The sequence below is a fragment of the Trachurus trachurus genome (assembly GCF_905171665.1).
Source record: "Trachurus trachurus genome assembly, chromosome: 15".
Taxonomy (NCBI): Eukaryota; Metazoa; Chordata; class Actinopteri; order Carangiformes; family Carangidae; genus Trachurus; species Trachurus trachurus.
In genome coordinates this window covers 22,953,363-22,980,172 of record NC_139906.1, presented here as the reverse complement: position 1 = coordinate 22,980,172, position 26,810 = coordinate 22,953,363, and the positions used below count along the sequence as shown (strand labels likewise).

Sequence of the window (26,810 nt, the reverse complement as noted above, 5' to 3'; positions counted from 1 at the left end):
GTATCAACAAAATGAGGATATATTGTCAATTTAATTGAATTGCATATTTGGTAAATTCCAAATTCTCACTGTAAGTACAAGTAAAATGTCAAAAGACAACATACCGGATATCTGTTTTGTGACAACATATCTGATCTTTGACCATCATCAACTGTCCTTTGTCTAAATCTGACTAGTACAGAGCAGCCTCTAGATGTACTGTAAACTCTGGTGTGATAGTCGTGTGCTGTGTGCACCCGCTACCATCTGCTATTCGTAGCAGGGATGCCCCAGTTGATCAGCTGGCAGTCGTGATCAGCCCATTTTCATTAAAAATACATGATTGGTAGATTGACAGTAATGCTTCTAGTTCTAGTTCTTTGCAAAGAGTGTGACACTGGTGTAAAGTATGTCATCTACAATGCAGCCAAAATGATCAGTTTTGGTTTTGAATTGGCCTATCACACTCAAAGATGATCAGTAATAGTACTGTATAGCCAGCAGAAAAAATATAAGCATCCCTGGTTAAAAGATCTAAAGCTCCATTCATTTATTCTTTGAAAAAAAGAAAATATTATCTTTGAATATATTCCAGTCAGTGATCATGTTAGTAACAAAAGATATTTCTGTAGTTTAGTCGTCTTGGAGACGGGGCTGACTTGAAAAGTGTATTTTTCTATTATGGATTTAAATCACTCTGCACACTTTCTTTGAAATTCCCATGATACCATGGATGAACGTGATACACTGAAGTAAATACCATCAGATCAGGCGCAGCATAAGTGCCCCCAAAAACAATTTAGCAGACATAGGAAGAGCAATCTTAGCATCTCAGTGCAGATGATTTGCAGTACAGTAGTAACTCCATCCCATTCTCATCTGAATAAATCTATAACAGACCATTCATGAAAATGGGAAGTCCTCTATTAAAGCCATTTGACAAAGTGGATGCTTGCCTGAATTCATTAATGCCAGAGGGCTGTTCCTTAAGAATACAGATGAACTCCGACTAAATGTTTGGTCAGCACGAAAGGCCACAGAAAACCACATTTAAATGTTACATCTGAATTACTATAATTTATCACCAGCATCCCATTGAAAATGTGTTCATCCCTAATAAATGTACCTGTCTGGGTTATCTGAAAAGGTGCTTCTTTGTTCATTGATAAACTCAAACAGCCGTCGTGTGGGACTTTATCACTAGACTAGACACGAGGAGCTACATTTCTTCTTCTTTTTTTTCTTTTTTTTTTTTTTTTACACCACACAGAGTTGGTATTGACCACCAGCTCCGTGTGGCAGCTCTGGTGGAGTTAATAACTTCCAAACTTCTTTTCTTCCACTGTGAGAGCTGTCAGAAGTACGTGTGGCCTTCATAGTCTGTTTCCTCTCTGGGTGCTTGTGCGGCTCCCTCTGTGGAGCAGAGAATTAATCTGCTGGTAGTGAATCATCATGTTGCCCGCTCCCTGGCATTGGTTCACACTAATATCTAGTTCAACATAGGTTGGCTGACGGAAAGAGATATGCTAATTCAATAGCCCCTTTTTTTACACATCATAAATAAAAGTCTCTTCCAAGCTTGGAATTGTGGGAACTGAAGAGCCACTCCGCAAGATGGTTTCTCTGATTTTTTTGTTGTTGTAAAGACTCATTTCAAATGTTCCCCCCGCTCTTTCTGCATTGGATGTGAAGGATGAAGTGTGACACCCTGCATACACAAGACCACAGATGACTAACCAAGTCAAACCTTAATGTTATCAGGCTGGACCAAACCATATTTCTAGTGTCTCTTATGATGGATGTCAGATTTCTGCTCATCTACTTAATAAATGAAAGCATAAGAAAGAGAGTTGCGGAGGATGATTATTTTGGGGTGCCTTTATAGCACTCCCCCTTCGCGCTGCCTGCGGGGTGTGATTTGTAGAGAGATTGAAATGAGGCTGGCTGGTCGGGCAGAGACTCGCACTTGATTTACGTGCACTGTTAAATCACACAGACAGCTGGCTGCCGGCGCTGCCCACCACCCCGCCTCAGACTACAGATCTATCTCCATGCAGGAGCTCCTCCAGATTCTGAAACCTTATGGCAGCTATAACACACAGCCCAGTGGCGAGTCCCAGCTCCAGCCTGCTGTTGACAATGGTGGATGCTGTGCACCAACTGCCAGTAAATGATTTCCAGCTCAGGATTGCTCAAGAGGATATTGGACCAAACCTCAGAAAGGGGAGGGAGAAAAGAGAGGGAGCTGTTGGTCAGGCGGCCATTGTTTGTGGTGGGATTGATAAAGCTCCATGACTGAAAGCACAAAGAAAGAACCTCTGCAGTCCCGTCTCCCCGAGGAATATGGATGCTTTTCTTTCAGTGTGTGAAAACAATTATTTGTTTGAATGAACCTGTTCTTTGTCTCTGCGTGTGTCTGTGTGTGTGGGCGGAGAATGCTGCCTGGTCCCTGCAGAAAACTTCAAAGCAATAGATTTTTCCACAAATTGTCTTGTATTGGAAACTCGCTGATAATGTTTACTCGTATGGCAGCGTTTCCACATTGTGTGGGCATCGTTGAATCTACACGCATCATTTTTAAACACGGGCAGACATACTGTATTTATTCAGACTGTTTAAAAACGTTCTTCATACTGGAGTGTAAATGAAGTGTTGAAGACACCAACAAAACGGTCACACTTGAAAGAGTCGCGGCTCAGCGTGAGACCATACTTGAGTAGGTAACAAGTACATCAATGTCAGTGATAATGACTTCTACAAACAAAACAGCCAGGGTGACTCAACTCATTAAGTCACACTTTGGCATACTGTAGTGCACATCAACCCATTAACTCCACTGAGTACAGAGCCAAGGAAGATGACATCCGATTTTCAGGATATTTTCCTTTTATTCATACTGGGAGGGGAAACTGTCCCACTGCCTCCTGAATCCAGAAGCAGCAGAAAGACAGAGAGACCTCTGGCCAGAGACTTTCAGACTACAGTAAATTCATCATGATCAATCTCATGCTTTGAATTTCACAGAAGTGTAGTTTTTTTGTTTTTTTTTTTTTTGGGGGGGGGGGGGGGGGGGGGTTTCACACTGAGTGAAGAACTTTCGTAGCTTTGGCTCATAAAAAAGACTATAACAGTCACAATCATCATTAAGTCTTCAGAAATTTGGTGCGTTGCATTTCCAGCACTTGCACTATATTTAACCTGTGAACACTTTAGAAAGAAGCCTCATTTCCAACAGTGTAATTATCATCCTTTAATCATTGTGCTCACACAAAAAAGCTTTTTTAAATCAGAGAGAAAGTGCTCTAATCTTAAATGGAAGCCTATCAATAATTGGTGCAAATTAAACTGAATAGTACTTTTAAAAATGTTCACCTGTAGTCACTTTGCAGAATAGTGTGTCTCCTTCTTACCTTTCTGGTTTTCCCTTGAAATAATTTGTCAAGCAAGTTCATTTCATAGAAGCTGTTTCAAGAAAGTTCCACCCTTCCACCGTCTTCAACACTGAATCCCTGTTTCATTCATTAAGATGCGATGCATGATCAAATATTGCACCTCACACTGAAATAGGTCATCCATAGGGTAGGAATACAAACAGGAAAGGAGATCAAACTCACAATGAAATTCCCAATAGTAACACACACTTGTCTTCATGCCAGCATCGCTAACTGAGGTTGTCATCACTGTAAAAAAAAAGCCCCCCCCCCCCCCCACACACACACACATAAAAAGCCCTTATTTACCTGATGTCATACTGAGATCGTTCAGAGCTCAGTTCACACACAGTCACAGGCTGAGCACGGTGCACCTGGGAGGGAACGGGTTCCTGTGCTATATCCAGTGTGAGGATCCAAACATAGCATTACATGCCTTCTGCCAAAGGAATGATCCAGTAGTTTAACCAAAGTATTATGGCCTTTGACATGGACTGAGAAATTGTGTTTGACATGAGTCTCAATCTGGACAATGATCTGTCACATCAAGGCTCATTTCTCATATCTGAGACGTTGCAGCCAACCCTTTTTTAATACAGGCTTAGTGTCATGGTGGCTTATTACCTTATGTGCTGCATGGTTGGCATGAAGTACCTGCTGGCAGCCGAACTGAGGCTGCTGCTGGGGACTTTTCTGCGCTTAATCTTATTAGTGCGAAAGGCCTCTTTTCTTGAGGGTACTATATGTTTCCTAAATAATTCCATGTCACCCTTGAGTGACAGTGTAATGCGTAATAGATTTAACTTACAGTGAAGGGAAGCTGCATGGGTACAGCAAATGACTCACACAAGGTGGTTATGTGTACATCCTTGCCATGGTTGTTGCAGGGTTAAATGTCTTTAAATACATCTTTCTATTCTTACTGTTTGAGCAGCTTGGCATAAGTAATATGCTCTCTAATTAAAAACCCAAGGAAGCATTTTAGGAATGTGCTAATTTCAAGGTGCCTGTTCCCGCTGGACAGAACCAGGCTATACTGTAGCTGTTTCCCTTTGGTTTCAGTCTTTATACTAATGGAACCCGTGAAGCTAATACTAAAACTAATTTTTTTTTTCTAAACTAATACCATTCACGTCAATCCTCGGCCCCTCCTGAATGATAAATATCTGTGTTTGACGAGGTCACCTCCTCTTCCTCTTCCTCACACTCAAGTCTGGCTGGAACAGGATTACCTGTACAAGGACAGCAGTTAGCATTACTGTAGGTAATGGTGCCAGCTTCTTTTAACATTGCAGTAAACTGGAAAACAGAATATCAATTGCAATTTATGGAAGGTAGCAATTAGAGTTAAGTGTAAAATGGTGGTAAAACTTCAGATTTTAATTTAGCTGTGTCTCCTGGCCTCGGTGTTTCTACATATTGGGATCCTAGGTAGGCTTAAATTTGTGAATTAAACTGAAAATCCTTAAATTATTTATCAAATACCATCTGCTACAATAAACTAAGAAAACCAGATGTCGGCTGTAGCCTTGTATTTAAGGGAGGAATCTGAGACGGATATTGATCTTTTCATGTCACTCTGCCAGAAAGTGAAGAGGATATTTTCCAAAAATGTTGAACTTCGTCTGCAAACACACAAACTTTGCAATCCACTGAGGATGAGTGTGTAACTGTAACTCTCACCTCATCAATTCATGATTAACCAATAAACATCCCTCTGCCTGAGCGACACAGAACAGAAATCCAGAAATCATCTGCATAAAGTCTCCTCATCTCTGCAGGCGCATTTGTCTCTTCCTCTTTACAAATCAGCTCGGAGGTTCTTGTATCTGACCTTACCCCTAGTCTCACATTATGCTGTCCATCCCCCATCCACCCTCTATCCTCCCCGCTTCATCTTGATTTCCTAGTTTCCTGTCAGTAATTAGGTTACACAAGCGTGGGCTCTTGGAGGAGTTGTCAAACCGAACGATTAAAACATTCAAGGTCGTGGGTTAGAGTTGGGCGTCGGAGCTCGAGCAAACTCAACATGGTACTGTATGTTCAGACTTCACCTACACAGCCTGCTGTGATCTGGGATATATTTACTGCTCATCAAAGCATGAGGTGCGTGATTGCCTCCTTTTACCTACACTATTTTATCAGCTTGGCAACTTGGCAGGTTAATATATGCCTCCTACTCATTGTCCAACACTGTTTCAGAATTTATGGTTTAATAAGCTTATAAATAATCCCCCTTGTGTCTACACATACACAGAAGGTTAGCGAATGTCACTACATGGCCATCAATACTGTGGCAGGTTCAGTGATGGCGGGCAAATGGCTCTGGCCCCTTCGCTATCTTGGCTAAACATTCTCCCAGGAGACATCTGTGCAAGAGGGTCACTCCTGTTTGGGGAGCTTGTGACTCATCCTCCTTCTGTTCTCCGCCGTCACAGTGGCTGCAGTAAAGCTCAGCTCGCTGCATCCACCTATAAACACGCTTTGGTCTGCCTTCTGTGGAAATCAGCTGCCGCCGTTCCCCTCTCCCCTTCACATCCCTCACTGAGCTGCAAGCTGCTCCGTCTTCCCCCCTATCTCTCCCCAGGCCGCGGCAGCACTCTCCAGAGGGCACTTTATCTATACCACCCTGGCAGTTTGGCAGTATATATTATAGCCATTTACAACAAGCTGATACACCTTTGACCGTTTCACTTCACATTAATAAAGTTGCTGTACTGATCAGCGGCCTCGTGCCACATCTCTCTAACGAGGGTCAAAAACTGTCTGCATCATCAAAAGGCCTCGTCCCCCCCGAGTCTGTTTACACTTTACAGATGGTTGCACTACTGTAAACAACTTTGCTGTCAAGTGTCTAGTTATTGTATGAAAAACCACTTGATGTCTGGTGCTTTAGTCCTTTAAAGCTGTTTTTATTAAAGTCTTTTAAAGTTCTTTAAAAAAGAAAAGTAATTTTCCTCAAGACATTTCTTTTTATTTAACTTAATGCTGTTTGCTGGTGTTATTAAGAATTTCTGTATCTGTATGAAGACTTTGCAGTAAAGGAGTAAAAGTCAACGTATAGAAAATGTCAGTGTGATTGTGCCAACTTACCCTTTGCTTCTCTCTCGCTGTTTCTGCATAGTTTAAAAATAGCTGCGTGTTTTTCAAAAAATATAAACCTTGATATTTGCATAGTGTATATGCAGAATGCTATGATTAGATTGTTATGAATGTTGACCCCACTGGCACCACAGTAGAGTAAAGCTACTGTGAGAAAGAAATAAAACTTGTTGACATAAGTAGGGCAGAATAAAAAGAGAGGATATAATGTAACACGACTGATTCTCAAGTTTCTCACATGTCTGACAAGATTCATCAGAAGCCAAGGTCATTCAGTTCATTCATCAGAGATCTCACGCAGAGCGGGCGTCAGCTAACATCACCTTCTGAAGCCCGTGGAGCAACAGAGCAGGTTGGATCCATCCGGGTTTGGACAGCAGTGCTGAGTGAAGGGATTCTCCTGATTATTAATAAGCAGCAGTTACAGAGCTGCAGAGCATCTGGACAGTATCTGTTTGTTCACACATACGAGTGAGTCAGTCCACTTTGGATGATGCTCCGTGTCTCTTTGCTTTATGTTATACCTGCACATTTCACACTAAATCCTGCTGCGAGACAGATGGAATAAACACGTTCAGTCCACAAACTGCAACCAATCCTCACGGTGCTTGTCCTATTTATACTACAGCCATTATATGCTGTTAGAATTAATTTGAGGATGTATTTAAATACTTCACACACAGGGATTTTAACAAATTTCGACAAAACACCCGTTTTCAGTTATTATTTCTTCAATCCGCTCCACAAATCGCAGGGCTCCCGGGTGAAAGAGGATTGGCCCAGTGAGAGCTGGAAATCAGTTTTTAACAGCGATTGGCTGAGCAGAATCACCGGGCTCAAACACTCGTAGTCTGAATTACTGCTCCCTATTGATTCCTGTCACAGTTTGATTCTCACTAATGATGTGATTTTACATGGTTTACAGAAAAAAAGAACAAACAAACACAAAAAGGGAAAAATCCTCAGAAGATTTCCTTTTCGAAAAAGTGCATTACAGACACAGTGTGATGTGCAGCCCAATAATCACTGACCTTTAAGGTGTGTTTCGGTCTTCACCAGCCACCGGTTTAAGTGCTGGACAACTATTGTAACATACACCCGGCTTATCTGTTCACGTTTTGTGGAAAAAAGCTAATGGGCTTAGATGAGAGCCTGGGGACTCGTACACAAAGTCTATGTGCGGGTCCAAAACAATAGCAACAAAGTGGCATTGTGTACAGGCCGAGCAGAGCGGCAGAGTGTGTGTCTGTAGGCCTGATTTAAATCAGACATTTTGACATGTAACAGCAGGAGAAGCACAGATTAAACAGCTCCCTGTAGTTGCTACTACTGCATCTCTCAAGCTCTCCATTCTGAAATTTTGCATCGAAAACAGAGGCAGATTTACTGCTCCAAATGCTTAGTAATTGTAGGAACAATAGCTGGTTGATTTCAGATAGAAGCAGACGCAACATTTCTATCAAACATTGATTTTTGTCAACTGAAATGACACATTCTATCTGATGTAGCCAAGAAGGTACTTAACCCACAGGGAAGCTGGTTGATAATGAAACAAGCACAGTAATATTTCACTGAAAAATGATGACGTTAAACATCCTGGATACTGCATCCAACTCCAACATAATCAGGTTTCTCTGCAGCCTACATTAAGAGTCATCGTAGAAACCTCACAGCTTTTCTTAGAAATAAATGTTGTTCTTTTTGTATGTATTGGACTGCTTCACTGTTCCAGTCAGGGATATTTGTATGAGGCACCTACTCTCCACGAAAAGGTTTACACCAGTGAGATTTACATGCAGAACAGGCTCATATACTTGGACACAGTGATGGGCCACACATTTGGAGTGGCAAACACATCAGTCAGCAAAATATTTGCTGACATTATTAAATGACAGCACGGTTATTAGATCCAGATTCACTCAACGTGTTAGCATGAGTAATTACATTTTTCCTCTCCCTTAAAGGAATAGTTCAGATGTTTGACATAAGGTGCTTTCTAACTGCTAAAACTCATACATGGGTATAATAGCGCAGTTTATAGATCATTTGAAAACCTCTCAGGAACAAATTAGCAACATTTTAAACCCAAAACAGCTCTGTTTCCTCTGATGTATTAATGCATGTTAATGTTCAGCTTCTCTTTATCATGGAAATAGTTTTCTCATTAAACACTTACACAACACTCCTCGCAAATGTGTTCCGACTAAAACACTGAGCCTTTTCCTGCCCTTAAAACCCACCACGTATCTGAACAGCTAAGATTAAACCTTGACTGGCTACATTAACAGAGATTTGAAATCAAATAACAGCTGCAGGGCCCATAATCAGTTTGTTTACTCAGTTTTGCTCCAGTAGTCATTGTAAGGGACATCCCACCTCCTCTGTGAGACTCTATTTAATCTTTCAGGACCCAGCTGAGATCCGCCCCAGACCAACAATGAATGTGTAGCCGTACCTGTGCAGTTACGAGGCCGTAGTCCCCATTAAGCCAGAGGCATGCTGTGGAAATATTATAACACTGGGTTTACCTCATTAGAATGAAAAATAATAGTCCACCCTGCACTGGCCCTCACCAATGCAAGTATAGTATTACAAATGTGATAGAGTAAGAGCTACCAATATAATAACAAACATGAGAAAACATCCTCTATTAAAACTCTATCAAACAGCATATATCACCCTGGCTCAGATACCCTGAACGCACCCTCTCCGTTTGCCTGCAACTGACTTTTAAATGGAATCCAACACGGTTTGGGCTGAAATCCATTTGCTGTGGGCAGATTGTTGGCCGTGCAGCACAGGGAGGTCGCAGCAACAATGGTGGATGGAGAAAATAATTTATTGCGGTTTCTCTTCAAATTTGTCTGCCACCACCATCTGTTTCATTATTAATGCTTTTGGTGGCTTTTTTTCCCCCTCCGTCTCTTTTTTTGACGGCGGCTCTTTCAGCCTCTGGCGAGTTGATGTTTCAGGGTAGACAGCTTGTCAGCATGATTGACAGGTGTTGTGGAGTGAACTTGACCAACTGTAGGAGGTGGAGCTGTCACTGGGCCTCCTGCCGTATGGTGTAACTTTTTGTTGCTTTAACAATAAACCAAGGTAAATAAAGAATAGAAAACCTTTTCCCCTTTAATGTGTTTTCTTCACAAGTCATTTTATATTCTTTTTGAAGTCCAAATGCATAACAAATGCCAAAGAAAAGAAACGAAACCACAGTCACAGACATTTCCTTTAACAATAGGCATATGTTCTTTCAGGCCCACAGGGACTTTGACTAACACCTTTGTATATAAGTAGACAACAGCAAGAATCAGAAACCATTTGAATCTTTTATAGGGCAACAACACCTGATAGAAATCTTACAGAACTCCTGGGTTTAGAAGATAACTCGCAAGGAACTGCCATCAACTTTAAATTTTGAAACACCTCTCCATAATTCACACTTACGTTCAGCACTTCTCAGCGCTCAGAGCCACCGGCTCTCATCTCCCACACCTGGGTTCCCCGTTGAGTCGTCTGAAAGTTACTGGCAGTCCAGCAGAGTGACCTGATTATTAGAGAGATCATACACTATCTGTGAGTCACAGGCTTGATCCTCGGTCGGGTTCACACTTCACAGTTGTTGTTAATCCTCGCTGAACTGTGCACAAGGAAGATAGCGAAACCTTCCCTGCGACAGAGGCACCGTGAAGAGCGCCGCCACTCTCAGATCTCCCTCTCATAAAATGCATACGTGTGTGTATAAGGGGGAGGTAAATGTGAGGAGTACCCCCCCTTCTAATTACACTGGCGGTAATTTGGTGATTGAGTGTGCTGGAAAAGAAAAGATAAATTGCACAAGTGTTTTGACGCAGGAATAGATAATTACTGCTGTTGGAGGATGTTAAATGTGGCCCAGAGCTAATGTGCAGTGCACATCCTTGGAAAATCTGGGAACGTATAGTGCGTTTATCAGGAATTAGAGAGAGACCCACTCTGCAGAATAACTCTGATGTGACCTTTCTTCGCTTTGCTCATGTGCACAGCATCTAAATTCCAGATTGGAGCGTTCATTTTTCACGTGACGGATGCGGTGAGCTTTAAGTTACAGCATCACCAATAACACATTCAGTGCAGCCGCATCATCCTTTTCCCCCTCAGCCTCATCCAACAAAAATGTCCGTCGTTATTTGTTTTGAGAAAGCGGTCTTTTAGAATGTGATATCAGTTACCCTTCAGATAGGAGAATCAATACTCAATGAGCATTCATTCTCTGTACAGGTTTGTACCCTGCATGCTCCTACATGCCTTCCATGAAAAATACATTTGTTTCCCTGCTGCGTGGCTGTCCAAGACTGTCGAAGGTCGAGCTGTGAATTGAATGCAGCCGTTTGTCTTGCTTGTTTGGCGCAGGCCACTTTGTCTGTGTTAATGTGGTAAGTGTGGAGGTGCATCCAACAGCCTTCCCAGTTTATTATCATTGGAGACTGCAGTGCAAAAAAACATGGTCATCTGGATGAATGCAACATTCATTCAGGATCTGGCAGTGCGGAAAGGGTGATGTGGGCTGGGGGTGGGAGAGTGTGTGGTGAGATTGGGTTGGGTGGATGCCCAAAGGCAAACTTGTGCCCTCCGGAGGAGTCGATCATCTTTTTGCTCTAAAACCATTTGCACATGATAGAAACAAATAGATATAAACACCAGTCGTATGCTAATAAGTGGTTAGCTGATACAACTGAATGGATTAAACAAATACTGATAAACATTTTCTATATATTTGGAAAAATACGTCAAGCTCAGATATAGTAATAGCGTAGTTCACAATCATAAACTTGTGCTTCTGTCTGAGTTAACAGACTTAAGAATCAACATACTGTACAGAGAGCTAAGGCTTTTGGTTGAGCCATAATGAGCTCATTATCACTTCTTCAGCCATCTGGTTTTGGTGTGTGACTGTAGTGCATCATCTGGTCGCACTCATGGCAACCCACCCCGTCATACTCATGTAGAGGAGCTGTTTTACACAGTGTGGCACATCAGAGCAGGGACGGATTCAGGTTTGAACCTCAGCATCAGTTGTCTTTGTCTCCCGCTGCTTCTTCTCTTTCCTCACTCGGCCAAAGTATGTGCAGGTCACACGAACTCCAGACTCAGATAACGTGAGAAACTGTATGTGTTCCTTTGTTACTGTCGCTTTTCACTACACCACTGGCAGCTCTGGGGTGTTTCTCTGACTTTTCCTGCATTGCATGCTGGGACGGATGTAAGCCCTTCTTTGAACCTCTATGGGAGTCCGTGCACATGAATGTACTCTGCAATTAGGCAGCAGCAGTCCTTTTTCCTTAAATGAACCTGGCGCTGCTGGTTTAGTCAGAGCTGTCACAGACATTTTCTCAGCACATTGTTTGGCATTCCTGCAAATTTGATCTGTGACCTGCACTGTTTCTTTCACTTAAGGAGAGAATGGCCTCGTTGGATGCCAGGGGGTCTTAAGACTGGCAATGCATCATGTCATTTGTACCAATAGTATGTGAAGATTATCAAGACTTAAGTCAGCAGCCCCATCGTCTTTAAGGCCGGTGACAGCACAGTGCATAAGCTATGCAAACCCTTTATATTGTTGAGCACACTAGAACAATTCTGTTTAAACACTGTCACTAACACAATCAAAAACAACTGAATTCAGCACATTCAGTATAACTCTAAGGGATCAATGTATTCCTTTCATTGCCGTTAAAACAATGCAATTCACTGGTATATTATAGCGTCTAAATTGCTGATGTAACTTTACCAGCAAACAACACTGACAAATAATGCTGGCTGCAGCAGTTTCAATGTGATAGCCCGGTTTGTGCCACTGAAAGTTGCTATACTTCCTATAGCCGTGCTTTACACAGATGAAAATGTTGGACCACGTTCTGCACTCTCAGGCTTTTAACAAACATGGGCAGCTCTAAATTATGCAAGCAGTCACTGGTGAGGGAGAGATTATGCAAAGAAAGTACACGAGAAGGAGCCTATTGTAAAAGTGTCATTTTTCTCTCACTGTAGCACTTGTGTCAATGCAATTAATTTTTTATATTCATTTTCTGGCTCTATTATATTATACTTGTGCTGAACTTCTGCCGCCAATAATCACCTGCCCAGAATGTCAGTGCACGCCTGGGGATGATAATAAACAGGCTTCCTTATTGGAGAATCATTTATCCATCTGCAGTGTTGCCCCTCGGTTGTGTGTTCTGTCTTATGGCTCCAGCACCAGAGCGTTCAACCCAGAGAACTGCACAGAGGATTCATTCACATGTTCTTCTCGTCCGAATCAGAAATCTGCCAAGTGACGACAATCTCACTCACGATGAATGACATCGCAAAGGCACCACTTCAGTAATTAAGTAGTCTCTAATTGAAGATTGAACCGGAGCGAAAGAAGAAATCATTGTCTATTTTCTTTTGTAACCCAGGTTAATTAAAGGACATTTGCAGAATTTTAATTAGAAAGTGAAATATAATCAATCGGTCCAATAACTTTTAAATGATTTCATGAACCCCCCCCCCTTACAGCTAGTGAAAGAGCAGGAAAGCCTTTATCTTGTACACAATACTTTATCAAAGAATCACATATAAAAACACACGTCTTTCAGGAGAAAGCTTTAACCTTTGTTTTCGTTCTCTTTGCTTTGATTCTCTCATCGGTTGCTCCCTCTGACTTGGTCGTGTTAAAGCCCTCGACTACTACGAACATTCGAGCAACACAAATACACACCACAGCACACAGACCCTTAGGTTTAACATCAGAATGCAACACACACAATTCAAAAATATATCCTCTAATCTTGCAGTAGTTGCCTTTTTTCTTTTGTACAATTAGAAAAAATACACAGTTAACTGGATTCACTGGGTGGGGTGGGTGGGTGGGTTGGGGGGAGGGGGGAGGGGATTCTTTAACAAAGTCACAAGTGATACTGTATTTTGCACCATGACAGCTTTGGATACAGCGCTGCTCTATCCTCGCTAAGTGTCTGCAGTGTCCTGTGTGCCATGAAGCATCAGCAGAGATCATGATCTCCTGTGTCTGTTCACATGAGTGTTCACATGCCCTAAAGGTGTGGGAGCATTGTGCCCTGCCAAGCGTCCTGAGGGTCATATCTGTTTTATATATTCATATCGACATTTCCAGGATTCACCTCACCATTCTGTCATGTGTGCTCGCACGTCGTCACCTCGGGGAGGGGCGTCTGGTCCTGCATGACCACTTGAGGTGGGGTGGGGGCAGGACGAGCGTGGGCCACCGAGTTCTTCTGCATCTCAACCCCGAAGGCAGGAGGAGCGTTCTGACACTGTCTCCTGTACTGCACGAAGCTGCAGGTCTTTAAGATTATAGCCAGGACGTTCTTTCCTATCAGGATCCCGGACACCCTGGCGTCCCTGTACAGGATCATGTTCCCACCGCGGATGAAGAGCGTGATGACGTTGATGGTCACCAGGCTGAGGATGGGGTACAGCAGCATCTTGTGGGGCACGATGTTGATGCCCTGCATGCTGATCTCGCTCAAGGACACGCAGGGCAGCACCAGCAGCAGGATGTAGCAGTAGAAGAACATCAGGCCTTCCGCCCACAGAGGGAGCCCCTTCTTTTGAGGCTCCCACAAGTTGGCTTGGATGTCCAGAATGTCCAGCAGGTCCACCACCACCCAGAAGAGTCGGTTGCGGATCTCCTCTCGCTTCTTGAAGGCGCGTACGTACTCCATGTGGTCGATAGCGACCAGCACCACGAACAGCACCGGGATGCAGATGGAGAGCAGTAACGTCAGCGCCTTCCTCGCCAGAGCGTCCAGGCTCTTCCGGTCCGCCTTGTAGTTTTGATACACAAAGTAGACTTTGATCTCCAGAACGAAAATGTAAAGGAACCAGAGGATCATGGCGTAGCCTCGTTTGGCCGTGCGCACCTCGGCGCCCACCCACACGGCTACGTAACGCAAAACGATGAGGAAGCAGATGTCTCCCACCATCACCATGATGCAGATGCCGATCTTGCGGGGTCCGTGGTTCTGCTCCACCAGGTAGGCATCAATCAGCGCCATGCTGCTCATGATCAGGATGGTGGACAGGCACACGTGGGGCTTGTTGGTGGGAGGTGGGGGTACCATCCTTGCCTAGCTGAGAGGAGGAGGAGGAGGAGGAGGAGGAGGAGTGTTGTCAAAGAGGGGGCGTGGGGGGTGAAAGGGGTCCTCAGTTTGTCCGGTGAGGAGGCAGATAAGATAGTGCTGCTAGACAGCAGTGTTCCCCTCCATTGCTTCTACCTTGGCCAGAATCCAGGATGCATTAATAGGATTCACACAGATCACTTCAATCAATCTCCGCCTGTGCCCAAGCCACCTGCCGGGTAGACAGTACCCCTTATTTAGTAAATTATGTTCATAGGCAAATGGACTGTAAACATACAGGTTCTCTAATGCAAAAATTAAAAAAAAAATCTCAGGATGCCTGTCTGCCTTTCACACCCTGATAAACATCCATTAAATACAACAGCATAATCAATGAGTGACAATTTCTGTTATTAAAAGAGAGAAGAAAAAAAAGCTGCTGCAACATGCTGTCCTTACAGATTCACTCTCGACACCCTTGTTTTCATACAAGCTTAAACCTTGGATATATAAATCCAGCTGAATACTCACTTGTGTCCCTCTTTGTACTTTATCCTAATGACTGGCAGCGAGCGATCATCCATGAGACTGCACTGGGAGATCACAAAGCCCATCTGTAATCCACAGGAGGAGAGAGAAGAAAACGCACGGGATCCTCTCCTTCTCTGACAGGCGTAAATCCACCAGTCATGGATATATTTTCTTTCTTTTCTTTTTTTTCTCTTTCTTTTTTTTCAGGCAAAAGAGAAATCCCAAAATATTGCCGTCATAATCCACTTACTGCTGAGACTGAATCAGGAGGAAGCATCTTAATGGTCACAAAGACTGCTCTCAATTTCTGCAACTAAGAATAGAGGTTATTTTGTGTTGTGCTCAGATAGAAGATTTAAACCCCAACTCCACAAAGGGGAAAAAAGCACAAAAAAAAGTGCTAAAGTTAGTGGGAAAAAATCTCTGCAGTAAGTCGTACTTAAAAGAGATTTTCCACTCCAGAAGTTTTCCTCTCCAGCATCCACCATCCCTGCTGGACATGGAAATGAAACATTTTGTGGCTGTTTTCCTGTTTCTCAGCCTGTAAGTTTCGAAAGGAAAAAAAAAAAAAAAGCAGGGTTGTGGTGAATCTTTTTAAATGCAGCGTGTGTCTGACTGTCCTTCCCCTCTCAGCTGTGTGCATGTGTGTCTTCCCATGTTGTGTTCCTGTGCTGCGCAGGTTTCAGCTGTCTCCACGCTTCGTTGTCGCTGTAAAATGTTGCCCCCCCTCCTCCTCCTCTCCCCCCCTTGGCGAGGTCCTGGCTGATGCGCCGTTTTCTGTCTCTTGCTCAAGCGGCTTTTGCCAGGGACACCGGGATCAACAGCGCCAGTGGATTCCCCCTGCCTCCACTCAGCACGCTTTGCCAGCACCACCAGCGCTGTGATACTCCAACGCCGCCTTGCCTCCTCTGTCCGTCTGTCTCTGCACACTTCTCAGCCGGCTCTGCGAAGTCAGGGGAGATGCTCCTCTGGTGCTTTTCTCTCTCTCTCTCCCTCCCTCTCTTTCTTTCTCACTCTCTCTCTCTCACTCGCAGCTATACCCTCCTCTTCCTTCTCCCTCTTCTGCTCAAGTAAAGGCACTTGCTGTGTGGAGGTGACGCTCAGCAGACCACAGCTGCAGAGAGAGGGAGAGAGGAAACAGAGAGAGAGAGAGAGAGAGAGAGAGAGAGAGAGAGAGAGAGAACACTTTTCCAGGGGGTGGAGAAAGGCGGGGAGGGGAGGGAAGACGAGCCAGCCTTTTGCAGCTTAGCTGAATGCACAACTTCTCTCTCTCACCCTATTTTTTTTCCTCTCACTTCCCTCTCTTCTTTTCACATTGTGTCCTGTGCTGATATCCTATTTTCTTGGGCTGTTTCTTTTTTGGCTCCTTGAAAAAAAAACAACCCTGGTTTCCTTCTTCTTTGAGAAGCCCATTAAGGCGCCCGTACATTTTCTCCTCTCCATCGAGTTCGAAGTGCGGGGATGAAAAGTGATCCGGAGAAGGGGGGGGTGGGGGAAGATGCTCTCCAGTATGGGATGTAGAAAACCAGCTTCCCAGCAGGCTGAGTGTCTGCAGTCTGGGGAGACATGGGGGTAGAGGGAGGGGGCGGGAGGGCAGGGAGGGGAGGTAGGGGAGGAGGGGGTGTGAGGCTTGTGGTGGCTCCTCCTGACACAGAGTCTTTCTATTGATCTACTGACAGAGCAGTGAATCAGGAGACAGAGATGGGGCCAGAGACCAAAAGAGATGAGGGGTAAGGGGAGATGGGGAGGTACAGATGTGGGGGAGAGCCGAGAAGAAAGAGTAGGGGGAAGGGGGGGTGAAAAGATGAAAGAAGAAAAAAAAAGAGAACAGGAGATGTGTGGGGAGGGACTAAATGTCAAGGGAACATTTTTATCCTCTGAGATGTAATAATGCCTGTGCTGGGAGATAATACTTATGCAAAAATGTGTAAAGGTAGGAGAGAAGGCTGGTGTGTTTGCTCTGCCATGCAGCGTGCACTACACCACTAGCTCTGTTTATCCAGCTGGGCCAATTAGCGATAATCCTTCCTCAGAGGAACCAAACTGCTTTCATTACTACAGTACGAAGCCATTTACCGCTCACTCGCTGAATGGCAGTTATTGAAGAGTCCAAACTATTGGTTTTCTATGCCAGTGTGGCTGCACTCTTCATCCGACTGTGTAATGACAACGGAGCACAACTGCAATCAATCGTGCAGATTTTTTTCTACAGTCGTGAATGGATGACGGTTGCAGTCGCAGATGTACCAGATGTGGGTCCTCCGGCAGCTGCCGTCTTGGCTGTTTATGACCTGTGTCATCACGCCTTTGCCATGGAGACGGACGGCAGCTTCATGTGTGAGAAATGACAAGTGAAAAAAAAGCCTGTTTGTCTTTCACACAGCTGCTTTCTTATTGACTGTTTCCCCCGGATATATCGGCCATAATTAAATAAAAGCCTTGACAAGAACAGTGATGGATTATATTCTTTGAAAGTTGATGCTCCATCCTTGACATTATTTTATTTAAATTTTTTTTTTTTGGTTTGTTTTTTACATTTTGACATTTGTTGTAAATTCCACATGGCAGGCTTCAATTTAATACGCGTTAAAGTGGCACTGAAATGCTGAAACGGATTGTTAGAGACGGCGGCTGAGAGGTTAGAAAAATGGTCGGGTAATGAAAGGTCACAGGTCTGATCGCAGGCAGACAGGCAGAGCGTCCATTTAACAGCCACGTGTCCTTGAGCCAGACACTAAACTGGTACCTGCCCTCTCGTTTGCTCAAAGTCACGCTGGCTGAAACGCTGGCTAAACGTCTGAATTTTAAATGTAAATGAGTGGATGGCTTCTCCACGGTGCGTTGCAGCCCTGTGATCATAATAGTTCCCTCCCCTCCAGAATCATTGGAAGAGGTTGATACAGTACCTGTATTATCCACTTTGTTATTCCTCCCACATCCCATCCTGTAATCTACAATTTATACCTTCATTTACATGGCTTTTGTGATATACAATGGAGCCCCAGACTGTGTTAACCTCTCCATTGAAAGGAGCGGTTAACCTGGGCTTGGACTTTGAGTCATAACTACTGGATTATTTCATTTATCCCGACTCAGCCTTTTGCCTTTTTGTCCTCCTTCACACTGCTTTTATAATTCATGAGCATGGAGCAAATCAAATCACAACGTTGTCTCCTCTAGAGCTGATTTATGCACAAGTTTGTTTTTTCCCTCCTCCAATGGTGTCACAGGTCTCCGTCCTGATTAATGTAATTATACAGTTATACCAACACAGGGTTGTGTAATATGATTTATGAGATATCAGCCAACAAAAGTACATCCAGGAGTCTTGTCCGTCCTCCTCTGCCCTCTCTCCCTCTCGCCCATCAGGCTCTGCTCCTACAGAGGACTGTCCTTGGCTTCTGGACAGGGACACTGCATCATCACTGTTCAGCTCCAGGCAGGATAGCACATAACGGATAGCAGACGATAAAACACCCGCCACATTTTTCTATAACATAAAGCATATAACAGAAAACAAGCAAGACAACTCGAAAGCGAGGAAGCCATGGAGCTGCTCCGCTGCGGCTTTCTCATCCCGGCTTTATGAGTTGCAGTCAAAGTGGCTCTGTTTTGAAAAATAAAATGCTCAATTCGATCTCTTCGCCTTTAAATGTGGTGTTGGGCTTTATGCAAATATTTGAGCATGCTTTCTCAGAGCATAACACACTCCTTTTCCACAAATGTTCCCTTGACAACCAAGTGAGGCAGCTTGAAAAAACATGTTTTCTCATCTTGTCAGAAAAGATATTATAGAAGGAATTCACCACTGCATGCCGCACCTTGAACTCCAGCTTATATAACACGTAAAATGTGTTTTCAAAATAGTGTGGCAGGAGTAAAAACAAAATACACTTTACCGTCATGTTGAGAAAATTGTCCTTTCAAGTGTAGTTTCTCTTTGTGGCTGATTGCAATTGCTGGTTCAATCAGGAGTCTATTCTTCCTTTCCCCTTTATGCTCACTGTTTATAGCAACTCTGACTGTAACTTTGCCTTATTTTCTGCTTTACTATCAAAACACAATTCCGTGTGTTTTGCAAGAAATAAGATGTCTACAGGTCTCTTATTTATCAACAGCCCACCCCTTTCTATTACAAATACTGCACTGTGTGTCCATCTGATGGCATGAGAAATGATCGTGTGCAACTTTTGAGCACAGTGCACTTTTTTATTACACAATCCATGTTTACTGCATCAGAGCGAGGCTGAGAGGAGATATTAATGTGCACCTAAGTGCTGCAGGTAGCGGTATAATTGCGAAGGTATGCATCACTGAATGAAGAGGCTGATTTGATTTCCTTTGTGTTTAGACTGCAGATGATTTACTTAAGAGTCAAGAGTGGAGTATCATTCGTTTCACCGTGCTATGCCCCAAGAAATCCAAATAAAAACCAGTCAATTAGAATTACCATGAGAAGTGTCACCATGACTTAACAAGCACGACAGAAATGTTTCCATCTTTGTCCCCCGCATTATTAGTCACTGTACTGACAGGTGAGCGTCGAATCAAGAATCAAGTTTCAGTCATTAGTGAAAAAAATAGAAGAAGGAAAAAAAAAAAAAGACCCAGGACACAAACATGGATGAATTGCTTGACTTTGGCAGCCGAGATTCAGTGTCAGCAAGTTGTGAAAAGACTGGGGAATTTACATCACCAAAGACAATTTGTACATGAAGCATAACAGTGGAAATAGGACACATAAATCACATTAGCTGTAAGCCTGTGTCTGCCATCGATTACCTACAGGAAAACAAATGGGGGCGTTAAGGCTTCCCATCCTTAAACATCCCCATCAGGGTCCTAACCACCAAATGGGAAACATGAAGTGGACAGACTAAGCCGCTCCCCATGGGGCTATTAGATCAGAGAGGGGAGGGCAGACGGACCCCCGCCCCCTTAACTCCCACCAGACATCCATGCTGGAGGAGGTGCAGGTCATTCCAGCCCCTGTAGCTATGATATTTAACAGTTGGTATCAGGGGAAGGCTCGGAAATGTACGCTGGTATCTTTTGCTATATTTGACATGACATCAGGTCAATCTGAGACTGATGATTGTTGACTGCTTTTACAGAGGACTAATGAATACAAAGCAGACCCGGATCTAACAGTATTTGCATTTGATTGATCTTGTTCAGGGTCCCATGTGGGTGGGCTGTGAAACAGAGAGGAGGATAAATTATTGTGATGTTATTATACCACAATCAGGAAATCAAGTGAGAAACATTTTAATATGCATTGAAAAATACCTTATGGTTTAACAAACGCATCCACTTCAGCTCTCCACACAGAGAAAAACAAACATAAAAGAATTCTCTGCAAAAAGAAAAAAAAAAGCATTTAACACATCCCCCTAGAAAGCACCAACCCCTAAAGTTCAAGTGACGTTGTTATATAACATAACGAGGCGGTTCTTATGTCTTTCCAAATGCTTCATTACACAGAAAACACAGCAAGCGACGGAGCTTATGATCAGTGCTCATGAGCGCAGTTTGTTTTTATGTAAGCCTCCCTCAGTGTTGTGAGAACAGGTGGGGTGGGGTGTGCGTTTGTGTGTGTGTGGGGACGGGGGTGGAGGATAGGGGGAGAGGGTCACGACTCTAAATGCATAATCATTCATGGCTCATGGTGTCTTTTTAGTGTCTGAAACACAGCTTTGGATTTGCGAGATGAAACAGCAAAATTGTTTGCCCCGGTGGCATGTCCAGCATGAAAGATGGGAGATGATGAAAAAAGAGAGGCATAGATTCACATGACATCAATAATGGATTAGATATTAGATGATTTATGTAAACTTCAATAAAGAGTTTATGCCCTTCACAGTTTGTGTCGGAGAAGACTAGAGAATAGAGAGAACATTTAAAATGCCTTCCTGGGACTGTTTTGACCACGTAGGAGGTGCGTAGGTGCTGTTAACTAGATTCAGTATTTAGCAAACACCAAAACTGCTGACAGTCATGGTGTTAATTTTTATTAACGACAAAGCACAGTCACGTCTTCATATCACATTAAATACAAGTGAGCCGACAACAGGACAGGAAGGGAAGAGCTAGATCTGTCACTATGCAGGGTAATATTGTTTTAATGATGCTTTGTAAAAGTTTTTTTTTTGTTCTTGAGAGCAGGCGGTTTGGTAAGTAGTGACATTCACTGACTTGTTCCAACATGATCCTCTGCTTAGCCGCTGTAGCAGCTAGAGCAAGGAGACAGGTGGAGGGATGAGAGGGTTTGGGAATCCTGATGGGTGGCGAGATTTGGATAGAAAACGGACAAAGAAAAAAAAGCTAGTTTCAAAAGCTGGAAATCTCTGCACCTGTTGAAGTAATCACTGAGTCGTGGGTAGTGAACAACCATCAGCATATGGAGCATATTTTACTAAATACTCGTAATTTTCATTGCATCTTTAATCTTTTTATACAACCTCAAGATTCTGAATGTTGTTGGACTTCTCTCAGTGGCAGTTTCCCTCGTGTACAGTAAATGGCGAGATGATAGTGGTGGTGGAGTTAGTGTCACTCAGGGACGCTGTGTTTTGATGAGCTAATTAAGCAGCACATTCTCCTAAAAGGCTTTTTGTTAACCTGTCGACACTCCACTCTGTCAGTGAATAATTTTTGATAGACTCTGCAGCCACACAAAGTGTTGTCGAGTGACTAAAATGAGATAGATTGTTCGAGACAGAAAATAAAACCATGGAAGTTCTCAGTCAGTATTAACAACTGTGACTCCTTTGATAAAATAAATGAGGGTTGCAGGTTTCTATTCTGATTGTCTGGGAACTCATAAATCCTGTTTGTGCCCACAAATGCAATATGAAACTGAGAGGAAATCTGACTTTAGTATCATAAAGATAAACAAAATACAGTTAGCCAGCGGAGGTGTGTTTTAATGGGCTCACCGTAGGACAGTGATTTGTCTCGAGCCTTATTAGACTTGAGATCATTGATGAATTTTCTGTTTGCGCAGGCCTCTCTGTGGTTTTTTGACTCTGATTAATTGAATACACTGCTACTGTGATAGGGCCATTTACCCATAAAGAATATTTGCATGCTCCCTTGAGGTTTCCTGTGTACACAGAAATGCATGGCATTAATTAAACTGTCTGCATCCATAACTAAAAAGGAAGATAAAACATTTTCAGAGGCATTGCTCCTTTGTCAAGGTCATTTTGAGCTGGAGGAATGTTGCACACAGCCGCACACGCCACTTATCAGTTTTTGGCTTTTTCACGTGGCTGTGTGGTTTTACACTTTTGTATAAATTGCATTTGTTATGCATGAACTCTGAGGTGATTGCCATACTCCACAAGCCCTGTAGCTAAAAAAAAAAAAATATATATATATTTTTTTTCTTTGTCAGGATCAAGAACTTTGAGAAGTGAGCATCAGGAATTTAAACCGAAAACCTAAGCTTCGTGCCAGCAATGAGCACCAGCTTGCATCATTATGTTAGCTGTGAGGGCGTCTGCAGTAAACAAAAGGCTATTACAATGTTATCTTCATGGAAAACAGCACCACAGAACATTCAAGTTCCTGTTCAAAAGGGCCGGGCTGAGTTGCTCCTCGATACATGTGTATTTTCAGTGGCATGTTTCTAGACTCTCGTCACTGGGGACCTGCTAATTTGGGGAGGTAGTTTATAAAATGGCAGAAACTGTACAGCCCCAGCTCACCTTTCCTTCCCGAGGACGACTGCTTAGTTAGCTTAATGAGGCAGGATGGTTTATGCCTGCATGTGCATGGGTTTGTTTCTTTGTTTGCTAAGAACAGAAGAGGTTAAGCTTGATGAGATAAACTTTGCAGAGCCCACGAGGGGAAACTTCATCCTGCTATTTTTATGAGAGCTTTGCCACGTGACAGTATCAGCTATCATGCGGTAGGTATAGTCTTGAATGTGTAGTGCATGTAGAACAGCTTCTTAAACAAGATGTGTCTGATATATAAGTGCTTGACAATAACTCACCTCATCTGGGGGGTAAACACGTTAGCGGTATACCATCCTGTCTCCAGAGCTCTTACAGGACGCAGCTCTTGGTAAATGGCTGCACTAATGTTGCGCCATGACTGACAGTACCCATTAATCACACAGTGCGTGGAGGATGGGCTTTGTTTAATAATCATTAGTATAGCTTTTACCATTGTACATGTTTTCTAAAATCTATGCATGGTAGTAATGAGCTGTGGTAGACGAGGAACACTTGCAGGGTCATAAATAAACTGTGAGTGACTGGAGACAGAGATGTGTAGACCATCAAGCTTATCAAGTTTTAGTGAGTGAAATTCTTCACTGGGAACGGAGAGAAGAGGGTTATAAGGGGATACAGCTGTTTGCTGTGCAATTCATCAAAACTGGTTTGATAAATTGTAAATATAGAAGATATATTATAATTGGTCCCTACTATAACAACCCACCAGTTTTCAAGAAAGACAGTTGATGCAGCAGTTGCATTAAATTGCAACATTTAGGAAACTAAAGTCTCTCTCTATTTCTCTGTCGGTGTGTTTCTCTTTACCTTAACCTGACCCTGCCCCTCTGTCTAACCCTAAGCAGTCACAAGCTGTGAGGCTTGATCTCATCTCATCTCAACCTTAGCCGGATCGTAAACACTTATTTCTAGCTACTGCTGGAATCTAATTTCTATTGTTGGCTTCTATTGCTCAAATTTGCAATTTTTAAAACAAAAGGTGAATGAACCACATTGAAGACATGCAGTGTACAGTGCTTTACTTTTATTATAGTAGCTAGCTACCGTTGTTAGACACGTAGTTTTATGACAAGAAGAAAAGTATTATTTTTTATGACACGTTGACAGTCCTGTGAAGTGTAAGTTAACCTGATCCCATATTATCTGATTAAGATTTTATCTCCTGCTCATTTTATCCTTTATCCTTTATTATCCTTATCCGAGTATATTATAAATTTATGTAATTGGTGGATCTTTGCCTTCGCTGTTTCTGTCCTGTATTTTTACTTAGGCTGTCGATGCAAAAGGAGATTAACTGCTGTCATTGATACCACCCTGAGTAAACAGGAATTAATTAGTTTAACATAACCTATTCTTTAACCAGTACATTTGACTTCTAATGTTCAAATTTAGGATGAGGATTAACTCGAGTAGGAAATCTCTCTGTCGTGCTAGTGTGAAGAGCAGGGTAGAGCTGCTAACGTAAGCATACATTTTTATATAGTGTTTAGCGTGTACTAGTAGTGTACGTGGATATTTTATTGTAATGCAATGCAGTCAGTGTTGTGGGCTCTATCGCCTTGGAAATTAGCCTACCACTGTAGCAGTTAGCTAGACATGCTAACATTAAAGCAGATAATCTATCCACTGCTTACATTTTCTTTTTTGTTTTTGGTTATAGAAAGACTAAAAGAAGACATTATCCTTCTAAAGATGTTAGGTAATCAGTGGCGGTATAATGTTGTCTGTTTGTAAGAATAAAGTCATATTTTCACAGGAGAAAAGCTAGCTAACTAGGGCAGAATTGCAACATAAATCCAGCGAGGAGATGATATAGCACCGTGCAAAATACTGAAGAAATATTTATCTTTCATGTGTTCTTTTTTTTCCTCCTTTGGCTCGTGAATGAAATGTGCTCGCTGGCTCCACTGTAGATCCATCCTCCATCGTTAAGAGGGAGAAGTAGATGGTGGGGGAGGTGAGGTGAGGCGGGGCAGCCGAGAGATTGGGAGTGCTTTGAAATTCCAATGGGCAGGAAGATTTGGTTCCAAAACAGAGTAGTCAGTGAGTTTCCGCAAAGCCAAAAAATTGTTTTGTGTAATTCCAGTGAGGGAGGGAGGGAGGGAATAAGGGGGAAGAAGTTTACTCCAAAATGAAGTAGAGGATGGGGAGTGAGATATGAAAGCCTCAGCAACTACGATAAACAGGTCTCAGCAGTCAGGTATCGCTACTGATGTTAATTAAGAGCTTTTGGAGACCCAGGCACATATATTATGGTCAAATGTTTGCTATTAGAGTGGTAATTGAAAGTCGTATCTGATGTAAAGAAGCAAAATTCAAAAAGGTTCTCGCTTTGAGTCTGTTCCCGACGGCAGAGGAGGATCACAATTAGATACAGAAGGCATGAGCACTACCCGAATTGAGATTCACAAGTAAACCATTTAATTTGGCAGTGAGCTGCTTGTGATGCATGAATCACTTTCTCAGTGAAAATGTGCCATGCTACTCAAAACAATGTATTTGGGTCAGTCAGTACTCGCAGTCCTGTGAGAGGCAGAGGGACGCCACCCAAAGGCACGAGCACTCAGAGGCTCTCATAAACATAACCAGTGAGGTTTTTTGGCTTCGATGCAGCGCCAGCGCATATTTAAATGAATTGAAAATGAGACGCAAGCTGGGCCAATGCGGAGATTTCGACCACCCATCACAGTCTCCTCTGTCTCGTGCCAGCGGCTGTTGGTCCTGAGGAGATAAGGGACAACAAGATAGATACACATGGAAGAACAGAGAGGGACTAGTAGGGGTGAGAGATCAGTCTGTTGGGAGAAACCTGTTTCGAGCAGGTGTGTTACTATAAACAGTGACTGACAAGAAGAGGGATTATTTACTAATGCAGTTTCTGTGGATTTTTTTTCTCCTTGTTTTGCAAGAAAAGGATGCTATTGTTTCAGTTCTCTTTGTGTGTGAGTTCTGCAAGAGGCATTTAGTCTTGCTTCATAAGGGAGGAGGCGGAAGAAACACGCAGGAAAAGCCAGTCATCAGAGCAGTATGTGAACACCTCATTTTAGCCCAAAAGATGCAAAGGGAAGGGAGGGTGGAATTGTAAAGAAGGTCTGCCCTACATTTTTTGAGTTTCTATTGCTCAAAATGATGCAGAGGGAGAGCACAGGCTAGTCTGCTCTGCACTTGATTCAGAAACCATTTCCTCTTTCCATGATCCCTCTAGCTCCAAAAAGAACTTCATTTCAGTCTCATTTTATTGCAGAAAAAAAAGCTTCATGAGATGTCATGAGTTCCCCTCACAGTATTTTACCTAGAAATAGAAGCTTCTCTCCTGGACACACTTCCACTTACTGACACTATTTTTCTTTTTCCTTGCATCCACTGGCCTTAAATGAAGGTTCCTCCCACCCGTCGTCTTTTGATGGTGACTCTTAGTCTGGCTGGACTCCTCGGTCTTCACATATTGTTTTCACAGACTGAGCTGTTAGAAAAAAGTCAGCATGAAAAGTCCTGTTCTCCGCCGTCATCTCGACTCTTTGACGGCGAGCATAAAGAGGTGTGTGTTTACTGCACAGGCACACAGGGGGAGAGAGCACTGAATAGGTTTATTCAGAGCTTTTGTTTCTCTGCACAGAGCAAGGAGTCTGAAATAGCTTTGAGACAATGTATGCTTTAGATTAAATTTGTCTCGTTTATACTCTCTCCCTTATAATCTGCACCAAGAAACTTATAATTCTGTGAAATATGCACAGTTTCACATCAGCTTTACCACTTATTTAATGAAATACGGAGCCGTCTCCTTGTGTCATTAGCCACCTCAATTAGTCTGGCACTGGCATCGTATGAAGACTAACATCATCATGATCCCCAGAGTGAGGGAGGAGTGATAAAGGGACTGAAGTTTTTGAGTCAAAAAC

At 43.0% G+C, this 26,810-nt stretch overlaps 2 protein-coding genes across 2 annotated transcripts in view; one reads left to right on the top strand and one right to left on the bottom strand.

Moving 5' to 3' along the window:
• klhdc3 (kelch domain containing 3) overlaps nt 1-26,810 on the top strand; it is a 205,877-nt gene that overhangs the window by 120,522 nt on the left and 58,545 nt on the right. The gene's annotated exons all lie outside the window — the stretch shown is intronic.
• Nucleotides 13,688-14,638, bottom strand: LOC310998432 (transmembrane protein 121; the record flags this gene model as incomplete). Its single annotated transcript, XM_083988473.1, has 1 exon — nt 13,688-14,638. The coding sequence occupies one exon, from the start codon at nt 14,636-14,638 to the stop codon at nt 13,688-13,690; it is 951 nt and encodes a 316-aa protein (XP_083844599.1).